This window comes from Bombina bombina, chromosome 1 (assembly GCF_027579735.1).
Source record: "Bombina bombina isolate aBomBom1 chromosome 1, aBomBom1.pri, whole genome shotgun sequence".
Lineage (NCBI taxonomy): Eukaryota > Metazoa > Chordata > Amphibia > Anura > Bombinatoridae > Bombina > Bombina bombina.
This window is the reverse complement of record NC_069499.1, coordinates 43,931,791-43,945,848: the sequence shown is the minus strand read 5'-3', so window position 1 is coordinate 43,945,848 and position 14,058 is coordinate 43,931,791. Positions and strand designations below refer to the sequence as shown.

Genomic DNA, 14,058 nt, shown 5'->3' with positions numbered 1-14,058 from the left:
GTATTCTCCTTTTTTGTTGGTCCAGTAAAGCTGATTAGAGGCTATATAGTCATACAGGCATCTCCTGCCTGCTTATTACACAGTACTGAAGCACATGGTGGTAATTAACAGAATTGCTAAATGAAGTGACCACAAATTAGGGTGACAAATGTAGTGGGTAATTCCTTTCTAATCAAAATTAAGAGCTCAGTGTTGTGCAATGTGTATGTCCTGTCATTTATTTATTTATTTTTTAGTTCGTTTGCTACACATTATTTGTTCTTTTAAAAACCTTCATGTGTTTACTTTTTTTTAGGCTATGGTAGGAGATGAATACGTAGGGGCCATTGTTTGCAAGTTGGATATGCACAAAAAGATGTTCCGCAGAGGGTATATAGCTATGTTAGCAGTGGATTCCAAATACCGAAGAAAAGGCATAGGTGAGCAATGTTTTTTCTATTTGTACTGCTCAGTGAAGTCTCTTACACGACTGGCATAGCACTAATCAGAACTCGTGCATGTGACTACAGTGCAAGGGATGTTCTCAAAACTCATTTGCCTTTTTAGAGGGACATTTTCAATATATAATTCTAAATGATGATTGTGAGCATAACATTTTAATGCTTTTAAATTCTCTTTACTCTGTTGAAAGTATATATGCATATGCTCAGCAGCCGAACATTTCAAGAAACTAGCTGGGGGATTGGTGGTTACACACATGCCTCTTGTCACTCTTGTCATTGGCTCAAGTGATCTACTCAGCTAGCTCCCATTAGTGCATTTCTGATCTACAGCTGACTTTAAACATGGTTATACGCAAGCAGCAGTATTATAAAGACCTAGCATTAGTTTTATCTTTGCACTTATGTTCTATGCTTAAATCCTTGTTTTTTTTGTTTTTTTTTCTTTAAATGCTTGCCCCTCATTTCCATTGTGGCTGTGGGAGGTTATCCCAGTCAGCCAGTGGGCATTAATACTACAATATCAGTTGGCCCAGATTTGTATTTCCTTATAGTTTCTAAATAAATAGCCATGTGACTAGCGCCACGACTCAGATGTAGAACTAGCGCTGCTGATTGGATTAAAATGTCTATTATTTTTTTACTGCAATGGCCCTTAAATAGAAAATACTTGAGCACAATATCCCTTTTGCATACTTTTGAAATTAACATTCTCCCTAATTATTTTTTTGATTTGTCAGATGCCCCATGGAGGTCAAGATTACATTGCCATGATTTATATGGAGTACATTTGGGTGGGGGAGGAAATCCCAATGTTCTTATCAAAGTTCCCTTTCTTTTTTTCCTCTTTTTTTTTTTTTTTTTTTTTTTTAAATTTTTTTTTTTTTTATAACGTTTCTTCTTTGTATAAGAAAATATTGAGGTAAGCTCTGGAGCGTGCACATCGTTAGCGCTATATGGCAGTTGACTTTGCAGCAATGTTATACATAGCCTACTTAGTATGCTGTAAAGGAAAGAAGCAAAGTTTCAACTAAGGATACAAAGAGAAAGGTATATTGTATTAAACACTTAATACATCTTATAAGCATAGTTTTGAGGTTAACCCCACCTCCCTCTAGTCATGTTGAAATGTAGCTTCCACTGCATTCCATTGTTGACATGTTTGCACATGTGCGGTAACTCTTTCCAATACCTGCAGTGAAGCCTAGGTTCAAATATGGCAGCACCCATAATTAGAGAGAAGTGCATGAAATGTATTTGTTTTCATGTCCCCTTAAATTTTGTTTCATTTTGACTTCCATGTCCCTTTAAGAACTTTGTGTCCTTTACTACAGGGCTCGACAAACTCATGTACTAGGAAGCTACTGGCTCCTTAAAATTAGACCCTGACTCCCTTATTTAGAGTCGTCAAGACATCCCTTTGTGCCCTCTCTTCTCCCTTCCAGCCACACGTAAAAAATGTTCCTGCTGAGGCTGCATCCTTTCTAGGCTTTACGGTTGTGAAGTACAAATTTAGTTTTGGCTAAGCCCTCCCTCTAATACCTCCTGCAAATTAATGTCACTTAGTTTCACATACAAAACATGGAGCTGTCAGTAACATGTTGTTGTAGTAAGGGACCGTGTGATGCAGCAAGTCTCCCCTCAAGCACACACATTTATATAAATATCATAAGGATGGCCAAGAGCTCCTGGCTCCTACATTTTGAACAATTTTGTCAAGCTGTCCTGCTTTGCAAACTACAAAACTATCCTTTGAACTATTCTTTCTCCTATTCTTATTACCAAAGCTAATGGATTCTAGTTCTGCTTAGCGCATATTCCGGTTTGTGTGCTGCAGCCTGATGTAAGCACCAATAAATGAAACCACTTTCCATGTGTCATTTACAGGTACAAATCTGGTAAAGAAAGCTATTTATGCCATGGTTGAAGGGGATTGTGATGAGGTAAGACCTTTCGTTATACACATACTTAATGCCTGGCAATTAATAAAAATGTAAAATCAGAAGCATTTGTGATGAATATCTTGCTGTGTTGCTTTGTTAGGGGAATCAGTTATTGGAATGTTAATGAAGTGTAATTCCTCTTACGTGATGATGAACTTTATTGGTGTTGTGTGAGCAGAGTGTAGAAATGGAATAACTGTAAAATATTTCTCCCCCCGCACTACTGACCCAACAATATTACATTGAAACATCAATCAAGTTCAAAAGAAGCAATGTTTTATTCTAAACCACAGAATGGAATAGTCTGCATTTCAGGCCTTTTGCCCTTCATCATGTTTACACATAAGGTCCAAAATATTGTTTCTTCTAAAGATGTCGGGAGTCCTCGGGTTAATCTTAATTACTGTTGAGAATATCACTCCTGGCCAGCAGGAGGCGGCAAAGAGCACAACAGTAAAACTGTTAAGTTTCGCTTCCCTACCCATAAACCCCAGTCATTCTCTATGCCTTGATGCATGGAGGTGGTAAAGTTTTGGTGTCTGAAGAATTATTTCACTTCAATCAAGAGTTTATTTTGAAAGCCAGAGTAGTTGATGTGACCATAGACCCGGATAGCGTGTATTTTAAAGTTCCTGAGTTTTGCCTTATGTCAAACACTTCAGTTTTCTGGCTCTTCCTTTTGACCTGGCCACGGCTCTCAGTGGGGGGCCATCTTGGCAGTGATTAGGCGTCAGAATTGTTGTGGTACACTTCCTGGATGACATAATAGTTCAGGTGCTCCTTTTTTTTTTTTTCAAGCTCTCATTCAGATTTTTGGTTGTCTTTTCTTCATTCCCATGGATGGGAAGGAATGTGAAAATGAGTTCCATTGTTCCAGCTACAGGGGTAGTTCCTTCGGGATCATATTAATTTTCAGTTCTCTGAAAATATTTTTGACAGTTTAGAAAATCAAGGATTATTCCTTCTGGCTTCTCTGTTTGACCCCTCTGGGGCTATATGTACAGAGGTAATTGGTCTGATGGTTACTCATTGGACATCATCCCTTGCTCGATTCCATCTGGGAGTATGCTGTTATGTATGCTCAGATAATGGAATGGGGATTTTGTGGTTCTGTTTCGGAGGATAGATCTAGATCTGTCGACATAAGATTTCTTCCTGTGGTGGTGATTGCAGGAGCTTCTGTCTCGGAACACATTCTTCCAGAGACTTCCTGAGTCATAATACCACGGACGCTACCCCTTTGGGTTGGTGACTATGGACTTGGGAAGGAGTATGCTATCCATAATCATCTTGGAGTTTTCGATGTTCTGATGGTTTGGCATCAGTTGTCCTAGACAATTTAATCTCGGTAGTTTTTATCATCCACTGGACGGACGCTAACATTTGTTCTCTAGCCACTATTCGCATTTCAGGAGCAGATCCGGGAGTGGTCTTGAGAGTCGGATTTCATCCCGGGGAGTGGATGCTTCTTCCAAAGGTAATTTCCAGGTTAACCCTCAAATGGGGGGTGCTGGAGTTGGACTAGAGATCAGCAGGCTGATCTGTTAGAATCACTGGCCGTTCCTTGTGATGCCAGTCTGACATCCCTTTTCCTCAGTTTGCTCTCCTTTCACGAGTCGTTGCTAGTTTCAAATAAGAGTGAGTTCCAGTATTTTTAATTGTTTCTGCATAGTTTCGTAGGATCTGGAAATAGACCTAGCGGGGATGTGTATCTTCCACCTTGATGGTTGTTTCTGAAGGACCTCTTAATCCAGGGTTCATTCTTTAGTTTTCTCTGAAAACTTCTGCTTGGAGACTGAACGCTTAGTTCGGGCTAAGCGTGGTTTTTCGGAGATGGTCATTGAGACCATGATCCTGGTTCACAAGCCGGTTATTAAGAAGATTTACCATAAGGTATGGCGTAAATATCTTTTTTGGTGTAAATCTAAGGGTTACTCTTGGAGTAGGGTTAGAATCCCTAGGATTTTGTCTTTTCTCCAGTTAGGTCTGGAGAAAGGTTTGCCAGTTAGTACCCTGATGGGTTAAATTTCTGCCTTATCTGTTTTGTTACATAAGCCTTTGGCGGACATGCCAGACGTCCAATCCTTTTTGTCAGGCTTTGGTCAGAATCAGGCCTGTGTTTGTCGGTTGCTTCTCCTTGGAGCATTAATCTTTCTCCATTTGAACCGTTACATCCATTCCCTAGATATTAAGTTATTATCTTGTAAGTTGTATTTCTTTTGGCTATTTATTCTGCTTGGAGAGTCTCTAAACTCTCAGCTTGCAGTATGGTTCGCATTATCTTATATTTCATGCTGATAAGGCTGTTCTTCGTACTAAGCTAGGTTTTTTTCCTAGGTTTTTTCTAATAAGAAATATTAATCAGGAGATTGTTGTTTCATCTCTATGTCCTCACCCTTCTTACAAAGAACGTTTGTTGCACAACTTAAATGTTGTATGTGCTCTTAAATTCTATATGGAGACGACTGGATTTTGGCCAATCTTCTGCTCCTTTTGTCTGTTTCTCTGGGAAACTCAAATGTCAGAAAGCTTCTGCTTCTACTCTTTCCATTTGGTTGCAAAGTATTATTCGTCTAGCTAGTAAGCAACCTCCTGAAAGAATTAAGTCTCTTTCCACTAGAGCGGTTTTCTCTTCCTGGGTTTTCAAAAATGAAGCTTCCATGGAAAAAATTTGCAAGGCTGCAACTTAGGCTTTGCGCATTCTTTTTCAAATTTGACACTCCCCTCATCCCCCAGTCATTCTTTGCCTTTCGTCACAGTAGGCTGGCTGAGAAGTGTCGAAGATTCGGAGTAGTCTCTTATGGAGGATAGTACTCTTTGGAATGGGACTGGAGCTTTAAGTAGTTCTGTCAGCCTCTCCGTGAGAGCCTGGATGAAAGTTAGAGTCCGGAGATGCAGGGAGAGTGTTTCTGCCAACCATCCCAACTCATAACTGCTCCACAAGCAATCAACGTTGTCGAGTTTTGCTGCCTGCTTTCTGCACTCAAGTCCATGTCAGGAGCGATGCTTCTACCTGTCACACTTGAAGGGCCGTGTTCCTGTTCCACGGCATTGATTCTGGTAAGATCGTTTCATTTTTTTTTTTATACGTAATAACACAGAAGACAGGGTCACAGTGTGGCACCTTTTTATCTTATAGAATCAAGGGTTAATATTCCTAGTAAGGGGATTATTGAACAGGGAGGGTTTATGCATAATATTATTGTTATTGCTGCCTTATGTGCGAGATCTGGCAATGGTGGAACTTCAGGTTGACTTCCGGGAGTATTTGCGCTGCTGGTTTTGGCGTGTTTTCTTCTCAGTGCAGGGGCTCTCCTGTGAGGCATCCCAGGTGACCAGTTGTGACGATCTCCACTTTCTCTGATCAGCTGCATAGGAGACTAAGCGGTTTCTGTAGTCCGGGTCATAGGAGATGGTGAGTGCCCCAGCCATTGGAGATTATTTATTAAGCTAGTCTAGGCCATAATAAAGGCGCAAGCTATGGAGAACTCTGTTAAAGAAGGAGTATTCTCTAACTCGTCAAAGTCTCATTCCTGTGTTTGTGAGGAGGTTCTTGTCGATCAGCCTGCTCAACTATGTTCCACATGCCTTGATAAATTTGCGACATCTAAAACTAAAGGGATGTCTCGTACTACTGAGTCGTCCATCTCTGAGGGCTCCCCGTCCTGTGAGGTGCGTTCCCTACTTTCATCTCTGAGTGCACATGCAGCGCCCCAGGGTCCAACCATTACCCCTACGGGAAAGCTTTGTTGGCCTTCAGATTTTGCGGATCAACTGAAACTGCGGTATCGAAAATGATCCATGCCTTACCACGTTCTGCTAAGTGCAATCGTAGGACGTATCATGGTGGCCCAGCCCAATGGTTGTCTACGCCTATGGAAATATCAGAGGCGTTGTACAATGACGAGGCCCACTGCTTCTGGGTCAGAGTCCGTGTCATCCTCTAGCTGCGGAGAAGCTTGACTTCAGGTTTAGGATGGAGAATTTGCGCTTTTTGCTTAAGCAAGTGCTTGCTACTCTGGAGGTTCCAGAACCGAAGCTTCCGGAGCAACCTTAGATTCCTAAGCTACCTTAGATTCCTAAGCTTAAAAAGGTATACGAGGACAGGGTGGTGCCTCAAACCTTCCTGGTTCCTGTTAAGATGGCTAATATTAAGAATGAATGGGAGCGATTAGGTTCTTCCTTTTCCCCTTCTTCCTTTAAGAAACTGTTCCCCGTTCTGGAGACTCCGCTCGAGCTGGGGGAACTGTCCCTAAGGTGGATCGTGCTATCTCTACACTTGCGTAACGGACGACTATTCTTCTCGAGGATAGTTTGTCATTTAAAGAGCCCATGGATAAAAAGTTGGAAATTATAAGGAAAATGTTTCAGCACATGGGGTTTGTTTTTAAACCGGCAACGGCTGTAGTTGCGGTTGCCGGAGATGCGACATATTGGTGTGATTCCCTTTGTGATATGGTCAAGAGGGAGACTTCCATAGACGAGATACAGGATAAGATTAAGGCGTTGAAGGTTGTCAATTCTTTCATTTGTGACGCCAATATGCAAATTAATCGCCTTAACGCAAAGGTTTCAGGATTCTCTGGGGGGTTTTTTAGCTTGCAGGGCTCTGTGGCTAAAGTCTTGGTCTGTGGACATGACCTCTAAGTCAAAGCTGTTGTCCCTGCCTTTTCAAGGAAAGATTCTGTTCGGTCCAGGATTGGATTCCATCATATCCACGTTATGGGAGGCAAGGGAGCTTTCCTACCGCATAAGAAGGCGAAGCCTAAAGGATCTACTTTTCGCGCGGACAAGGCCCAGCGCCAGCAGCCCGCCGCAAAAGTGTATCAGTCCAAGGGAACTTTGAAGCCCTGCTCAGTCTTGGAACAAGTCCCAAGCAGAACAAGAAGCACGCCGAGACTAAATCAGCATGAAGGGGCGGCCCCCGACCGGTCTCCGGACCAAGTAGGGGGCAGATTGTCTCTTTTCTTGAAACCCGCCCAGGGGCAGATTCCTTCTTTCAAACCTGTCTTCAAGACCGGAAAAGAGAGAGGCATTTCTAGAATGTGTGAGAGATCTCTCCTCTCTAGGTGTTATCGTACCAATACCCCGAGCAGAAAGGGGTCTAGGGTACTATTCAAATCTTTTTGTGGTTCCAAAGGAGGGCACGTTCCGCCCGATTCTGGTCCTAACTTGTTTAAACAAGTTTCTGGCTGTTCCATTGTTCAAAATGGAAACAGATCTATTCTGCCCCTAGTTCAAGAGGGACAGTTCATGACGACAATAGACTTGAAGGATGCTGACCTTCATGTTCCAATTCACAGGGACCACTTCAAGTTCCTAAGATTTGCTTTCTGGACCAATACGTCCAGTTTTTGGCCCTTCCCTTTGGCCTGGCGACAGCCCCGAGAGGTTCTGGGGGCGCTTCTTGCAGTGGCCAGATCCAGGGGCATTGCTGTGGCGCCCTATTTGGACGACATCCTTGTCCAGGCGCCGTCGTTCAGCCTCGCAGAGGATCATTTGAGGGCTCTTCTTTTATTGCTCCAATCTCACGGTTGGAAGATCAACTCAGGAAAGAGTTCCCTGGTTCCCAGCAACAAGGTGGAGTTCCTGGGCACGATAATAGACTCTATGTCCATGAAAATATTTTTCACAGATCAATGACGCAGGAAGATTGCGTCCACCTCTCTTGCCCTTCAGTCCTCCTCAAGCCCTTCAGTGGCTCAGTGTATGGAGATAATCGGGCTCATGGTCTCCAGCATAGATGTCATCCCTTTCTCCAGGTTCCATCTCAGACCTCTTCAATTGTGCATGTTGAGACCATTAAGATCTATCACAGCAGATATCCATGGATTCTCGGACCTCTTCTTGAGACCGTCCTGGGAGATTGTGACCACGGACGCGAGTCTCGCAGTATGGGGAGCTGTTTGGGGTGCCAGGATGGCACAAGGAAAATGAACCCGGGAGGAGTCTCTCCTTCCGATAAATATTCTGGACCTCCTCTGGGGTCATTCAGCTTCATCAGATTCCAGACCGACATTACCTCGGTGGTTTATATCAACCATCAGGGGGGTATAAGGAGCTCCCTAGCAATGAGGGAGGTATCTCGGATTTTGAAGTTGGTGGAGTCCCACAGTTGCTCGCTTTCAGCGATCCACATTTCAGGTGTGGACAACTGGGAAGCGGACTTTCTCAGCAGGCAAGCCTTCCATCCGGGGGAATGGTCTCTTGACCCCGGAGTGTTTGCAGAGATTTGTCTCAGATGGGGAACGCCGGAGATGGCTCTCATGGCGTCCAGACTCGATTGCAAGCTACCCAGATACGGGTCGAGATCGAGGTATCCCCAGGCAGAGCTGATGGATGCCTTAGCGGTGCCTTGAGGATTCAGCCTAGCTTACATTTTTCCACTGTTACTACTTCTACCTCGGATAGTAGCACGCATTAAACAGGAGCATGCTTCGGCCATCCTGATTGCTCCATTGTGGTCGCGAAGGACGTGGTTTGCGGATCTGGTGGGGATGTCATCCTCTTCACCATGGAGGTTACCCTGTTGCAGAGATTTGCTGGAACAGGGTCCCTTTTAACATCAAAATCTCGTTTCTCTGAGGCTGACTGCATGGAGTTTGAACGCTTAGTCTTGACCAAGAGAGAGTTTTTCTGAAAGTGTGATTGACACTCTAGTTCAGGCAAGGAAGCTTGTCACTTGTTGCAGCTACCATAAGGTGTGGAGGACTTACTTGTCCTGGTGTGAGAAGCATGGATATCCTTGGCACAAGGTGAAGGTATCCAGGATGTCTTTTCTCCAGAAGGGTTTGGAGAAGGGTCTTGCCCCTACTTCCTTAAAGGGACAGATTTCAACATTATCAGTCTTGTTGCACAGGAGACTCACTGAGCTTCCTAACATTCAGGCTTTTGTTCAGGCTCTGTCTAGAATTAGGCCTGTCTTTAGGCAGTCTGCTCCCCCATGGAGCTTAAACTTGGTCCTTGAGGGTTCCGTTTGAGCCTATGCATTCCATCAACATTAAGATTCTGTCCTGGAAGGTTCTCTTCCTGTTTGCTATTGCATCGGCACGCAGAGTATCTGAGCTCGCCGCCTTGCAATTCGAGCCTCCTTACCTGGTTTTTCATGGCGCTAAGGCTGTTCTTCACACCGGTTTGGGGTTTCTTCCCAAGGTGGTGTCTAACCGTAACATCAGGAAATAATTGTTCCTCCTTTGTTTCCTAACCCTTCGTCTTCTAAGGAGATGTGGTTTGTGCCTTGAAATTCTATCTTCAGGCTACAAAGGATAGACAGTCTACATCGCTTTTTGTGGTGTATTCCGGGAAGCGCAAGGGGCAGAGGGCCTCTTCTACTTTGTCTTTTTGGTTGAGTAGTTTGATTTACTTGGCCTATGAGACAGCGGGACATAAGCCTCAGAGGATCATGCCTCATTAAACTAGAGCTGTGGCTTCATCTTGGGCCTTCAAGAATGAGGCCTCTATGGAGCAGATTTGTAAGGCGGATACCTGGTCCTCCTTACACACTTTTACAAAGTTTTCAAATTTTACGTTTTTGCTTCTGCGGAAGCTGCTTTCGGGAGAGAGGTTTTACAGGCTGGGGTGCCCTCGGATTAGGGTCTGCCTTTTTACCCTCCCGGTGTCCTCTAAAGCTTGGGTATATGTTTCGCAAAAGTAATGAATGAAGCCGTGGACTCTCCTCCCCTTTAGATGGAAAACATAAATTATGCTTACCTGATAATTTAATTTCCATTGTGGGTAGAAGAGTCCACAGCTCCTGCCCGTAACTCTGGTGGGCGGACCTAAATTTAATTTATCTTCTGGCACCATTTATACCCTGATATTTCTCCTACTGTTCCTTGTTCACTCTGCAGAATGACTGGGGGATGAGGGCAGTGGGGGAGGTATTTTAAGCCTTTTGCTGGAGTCTCTTTGCCTCCTCCTGGTGGCCAGGTTCTTCCCAAAAGCAATGAATAAAGCCATGGACTCTCCTCCCCATGATGGAAATGAAATTATCAGGTAAGCATAATTTGTTTTTGTTTAAAAAAGTCATTTTTGGTTTTGGTTTTTTTCGGCCAAGTGCATCTTAAATTTTCGGTTTCGGTGCATCCCTAGTTATGCACTGCTGCTCCTTCAACAAAGGATAGAAAGATAATTCAATTTATAACAGAGGTAAATTGGAAGGTTGTTTTAAATCTCAATTATGAAAAAAATGTTCATGTCCCTTTAATGCCTCAGAATAACTTTAAATCTGTGGTGTGTAATAAATTTTCATTCTTGTAAATTTCTTCCTTTAAAGGGATACTCAAGTCAAAATTACATTTTAATGATTCGGGTAAAGCATGTAATTTTAAGCAACTTTCCTATTTACGTCCATAAAATGTCCAGTCTTTTTATAGTTGCACTTTGAGTCACCAACTCCTACTGAGCATGTGCAAGAATTAACAAAATATACTTATGCTTTTGTGTATTGGCTGATGGCTGTCACATGATACAGGGGGAATGGAAATCGACATAACTTTGGAATTTGTCAGAATAAAATCTATGACTAATTTGAAGTTCAAACTAAGTACTATTGCATTGTTTTTTATCAAGCATTTGATTATGATAATCTGTATTTACTGGTCCTTTATATATTTTAATTTTTGTATTTTATTCAAGGTTGTGTTGGAAACAGAGATCACAAACAAATCTGCATTGAAACTTTATGAAAACCTTGGTTTTGTTCGAGATAAGCGCCTGTTCAGATACTATTTAAATGGAGTAGATGCACTGCGTCTTAAATTATGGCTACGTTAAGAAGTCGCGTGGAAGAACAAGGCCCTCAACAACGTTTGTTCAGGACATGATCTCCGTGCAGTTCCTCTGTCCTATCCCATTGAGTGTCACACATTTGTTGCACTAAGGCATGGCACATTCATCCTGACTTCAGATTGTTCCAACATCAAGGGGAACTTTAGGTACCAGCAATATGTGCCAGGTGTTAGCCAAGACGTATTCATTTGCAAATCTACTGACTGCTACATTAGATGAACGTTTGATCAGAGAACCTTTATGACAACTATAATTTCTTGTTCCCTTGGGGGGGGTTGGGTTGGAAAAAGAAGCCAATGTAATTTGTTAAGTCTGTAAATGTACAAACATTTCATACAAACTTTTGCCATAGTTTTCTGAGGAAGGGGGAAAATCTCAATCTTAGGTTTTATTTTTAAATATTGAATTTTCCTTTCTTTAAATATTGGTACCTCAGTGAATTGTGAATTAAAAAAAAAATCCAACGTGTTGTAGGGTGGGTGTATTACAATGAGTAATGGTAATTAAATTGCGTCTGCCAGTGCCTGTATAACAAAGTATTTGTCGTCACCTCTAGCTAAAGTGCATGCTTTCCTTTCCCCCCCCCCCTATTTTGTCTTTGCTAAAAAAAATGCGTTTTTGCTTTTATTTAAATTCTGATGGTAAATTATTTCAGATTTTTATAATTTGGGCGCTCTTTTCATATTGAGTGGTGATCTATTGATCCTCACTTTGTTCAAGAAGTGTAAGCTATTTAGATAATAAACTTAATCACATAGCTGCTAAAAAGAAAAAAAAAAAATAGTATAATTTAAATCTATGCTGGCTGTGGTTGCACTTTTGTTTAGGAGTGATGGGTTTTAAAGAAGAGTATTGTAAATTGGTATGATTTTATTTAAAGACAGTTACTGCTTTAAAAAGATCTAAAGAACAGCTTTTATTTTTTAAAAAGAAAGCAATGAAACCGGTTTTCACTCTAAATTGAACTGAGATTTCAGCTTTGCTTCACATTGTTCTAAATATGCTTAAATCTTATTCTTGGTCTTGGAAATAAATTTTCAAGGTGTTTTCTAACATGCTCTATCCGAATCTTTCTTGCCAGGTCGCTTAATGAGTCCGGTGGTTTCTCTTGCACACTGGTATAAGTACAACATTGATACCTTTTTTTTTCTTTCTCTTCTTCAGACTATATATATTTACATTTACATTTGCCTTATCGCTGTTCTAGAATATATGTGTATATATATATATATATATATATTCCTAATGTCCTAGTGTAATTTTTGTAAAGCATGTTTTTCCTAAATGTGTTAAGTAAATGAATCTTATCTAAAATACACAAATGCATCTTCTGCTTATAAACACCTGTCGGACGTCTAAAGCTGGGTAGAAAAAGAACTTGCTCTCCTTTCGATAAGCTGGTGCGCACTGTCAGGGGTTATTCACCCTTATAATCTAGTTTATAAAGAAGGGACAGCTTGCTTGAGAGAAAGTGGAGAAAACGTACTAAGAAAATTGACGTCCGAAGATGCAGCAAAGATGCCATTATGGAGAGGTTTATTTAAATGTATTGTTTTTTTAAAACAAATTTATATATTTAGAACTCAATGACCACAGTTCGCAAAAGAAAATAAGGTCAGTATGGCGGTGCGTAACCATGAAACGTATTTGTTGAAAGAAAACATTGGTTACAGGCCTACCCATATAGGGGAAATCTTTTCCCTAATTATGGCCTTTTCTTCTGTACTTGATTACAAAAATAAAATAAAAACTGTATTGGTGGGTCCTGGGGTCTATTTATTATTGGGCAAAAAGGATAATTCTGTTTCTGCTTGTTTTGTGTTGAAGTTTAACTGACCTGTTTCCACTTGAGTCTGTATTGTATGTTTGTATGTTAAATAAATCATGAATACCAATTATTTAATCATTTACAGGAAGTGTGCGGTTGCTTCAGTTAGGTTCCTGAAGTTCAGAATTTCTCAAATGTACGTGGAAACATTTCTTTCTAATTGTGCTGAAAGTGTAATGGCGGACTGGGTTGTAAAATATCAGTATTCTGTGTTATTGGACTGTGTTCTGTCTTGCAATAAATTAACATACTAAGTTTATACATTATTTTTATTTTTTTACATACGAACATCATTTTGCTTCAATATAACAAAATTTCACCCAACTCTAGCCTTATTTGGAAGAACCAATCCAGGTTTCTTATACCGACACAGTTAGCCACTCATTTTATTAGCATTTTATCTGATCTCTGCAGAGGCCAGTTAGTGACAGATATGTGGCAAAGTTAGGTCTGTGAATCCTGACTGGCCTATGCTTCTCAAGCTTTCAGACAAATTATTGGAAAAAGGAGCAAAAAAATATATTGCAAAATTGTTTTACTTTACATAATGAAAAATGTTGTTACTATGTTGGTGTTTACTGCCCCTTTAGTGAATAAATGTTTAAAGGGAGTTAAAACAGTTTTGTAATTTAGCAAAATTACATTATTCTTATACTTAGCCTGCCTCCTTTTCCTATAATCTGTCTTGAGAATTGTGGAATTTCCAATCCTGAAAACTAGAGCACATGAAAGGCTTGACAAAGCGAACTGTGCCACATACTTGTCACTGATTTGCAGATTATCATTTTGGAGTTTTTGTCAGTGATAAGCCCTGTTTTCTCCAGACGTATGTTAATCTATTTAAAGACTAGAAAAATTACAAGTTTTATTAGGCTATATAGTTTGAATTTATTTTCCTTTGTTCAGTGTTCAAATGGGCCTTTAAAATGCTGCATTGCAAGCTTTCAGTGTGCCCTGTTAAGTACCGAAACATAATGTTTTAAGTTGGTTCTTAATGCAAAAAAGTCACCCTCTAAGAAATTAGAGCATGTATTACATTTTTTTACATTACACTGTC

General features: G+C 41.1%; 1 protein-coding gene across 1 annotated transcript in view; it reads left to right on the top strand.

The window, feature by feature from the left end:
- The window catches only part of NAA30 (N-alpha-acetyltransferase 30, NatC catalytic subunit), a 95,670-nt gene extending 82,410 nt beyond the window's left edge, over window positions 1-13,260 (top strand). The window contains exons 2-4 of the mRNA XM_053697326.1: window positions 296-419; window positions 2,328-2,383; window positions 11,021-13,260. Coding sequence (XP_053553301.1) covers window positions 296-419; window positions 2,328-2,383; window positions 11,021-11,158 — 318 coding nt within the window. The 3' untranslated portion in view covers window positions 11,159-13,260. The remainder of the gene's footprint in view (window positions 1-295; window positions 420-2,327; window positions 2,384-11,020) is intronic.
- The last annotated feature ends 798 nt before the right edge of the window (window positions 13,261-14,058 follow it).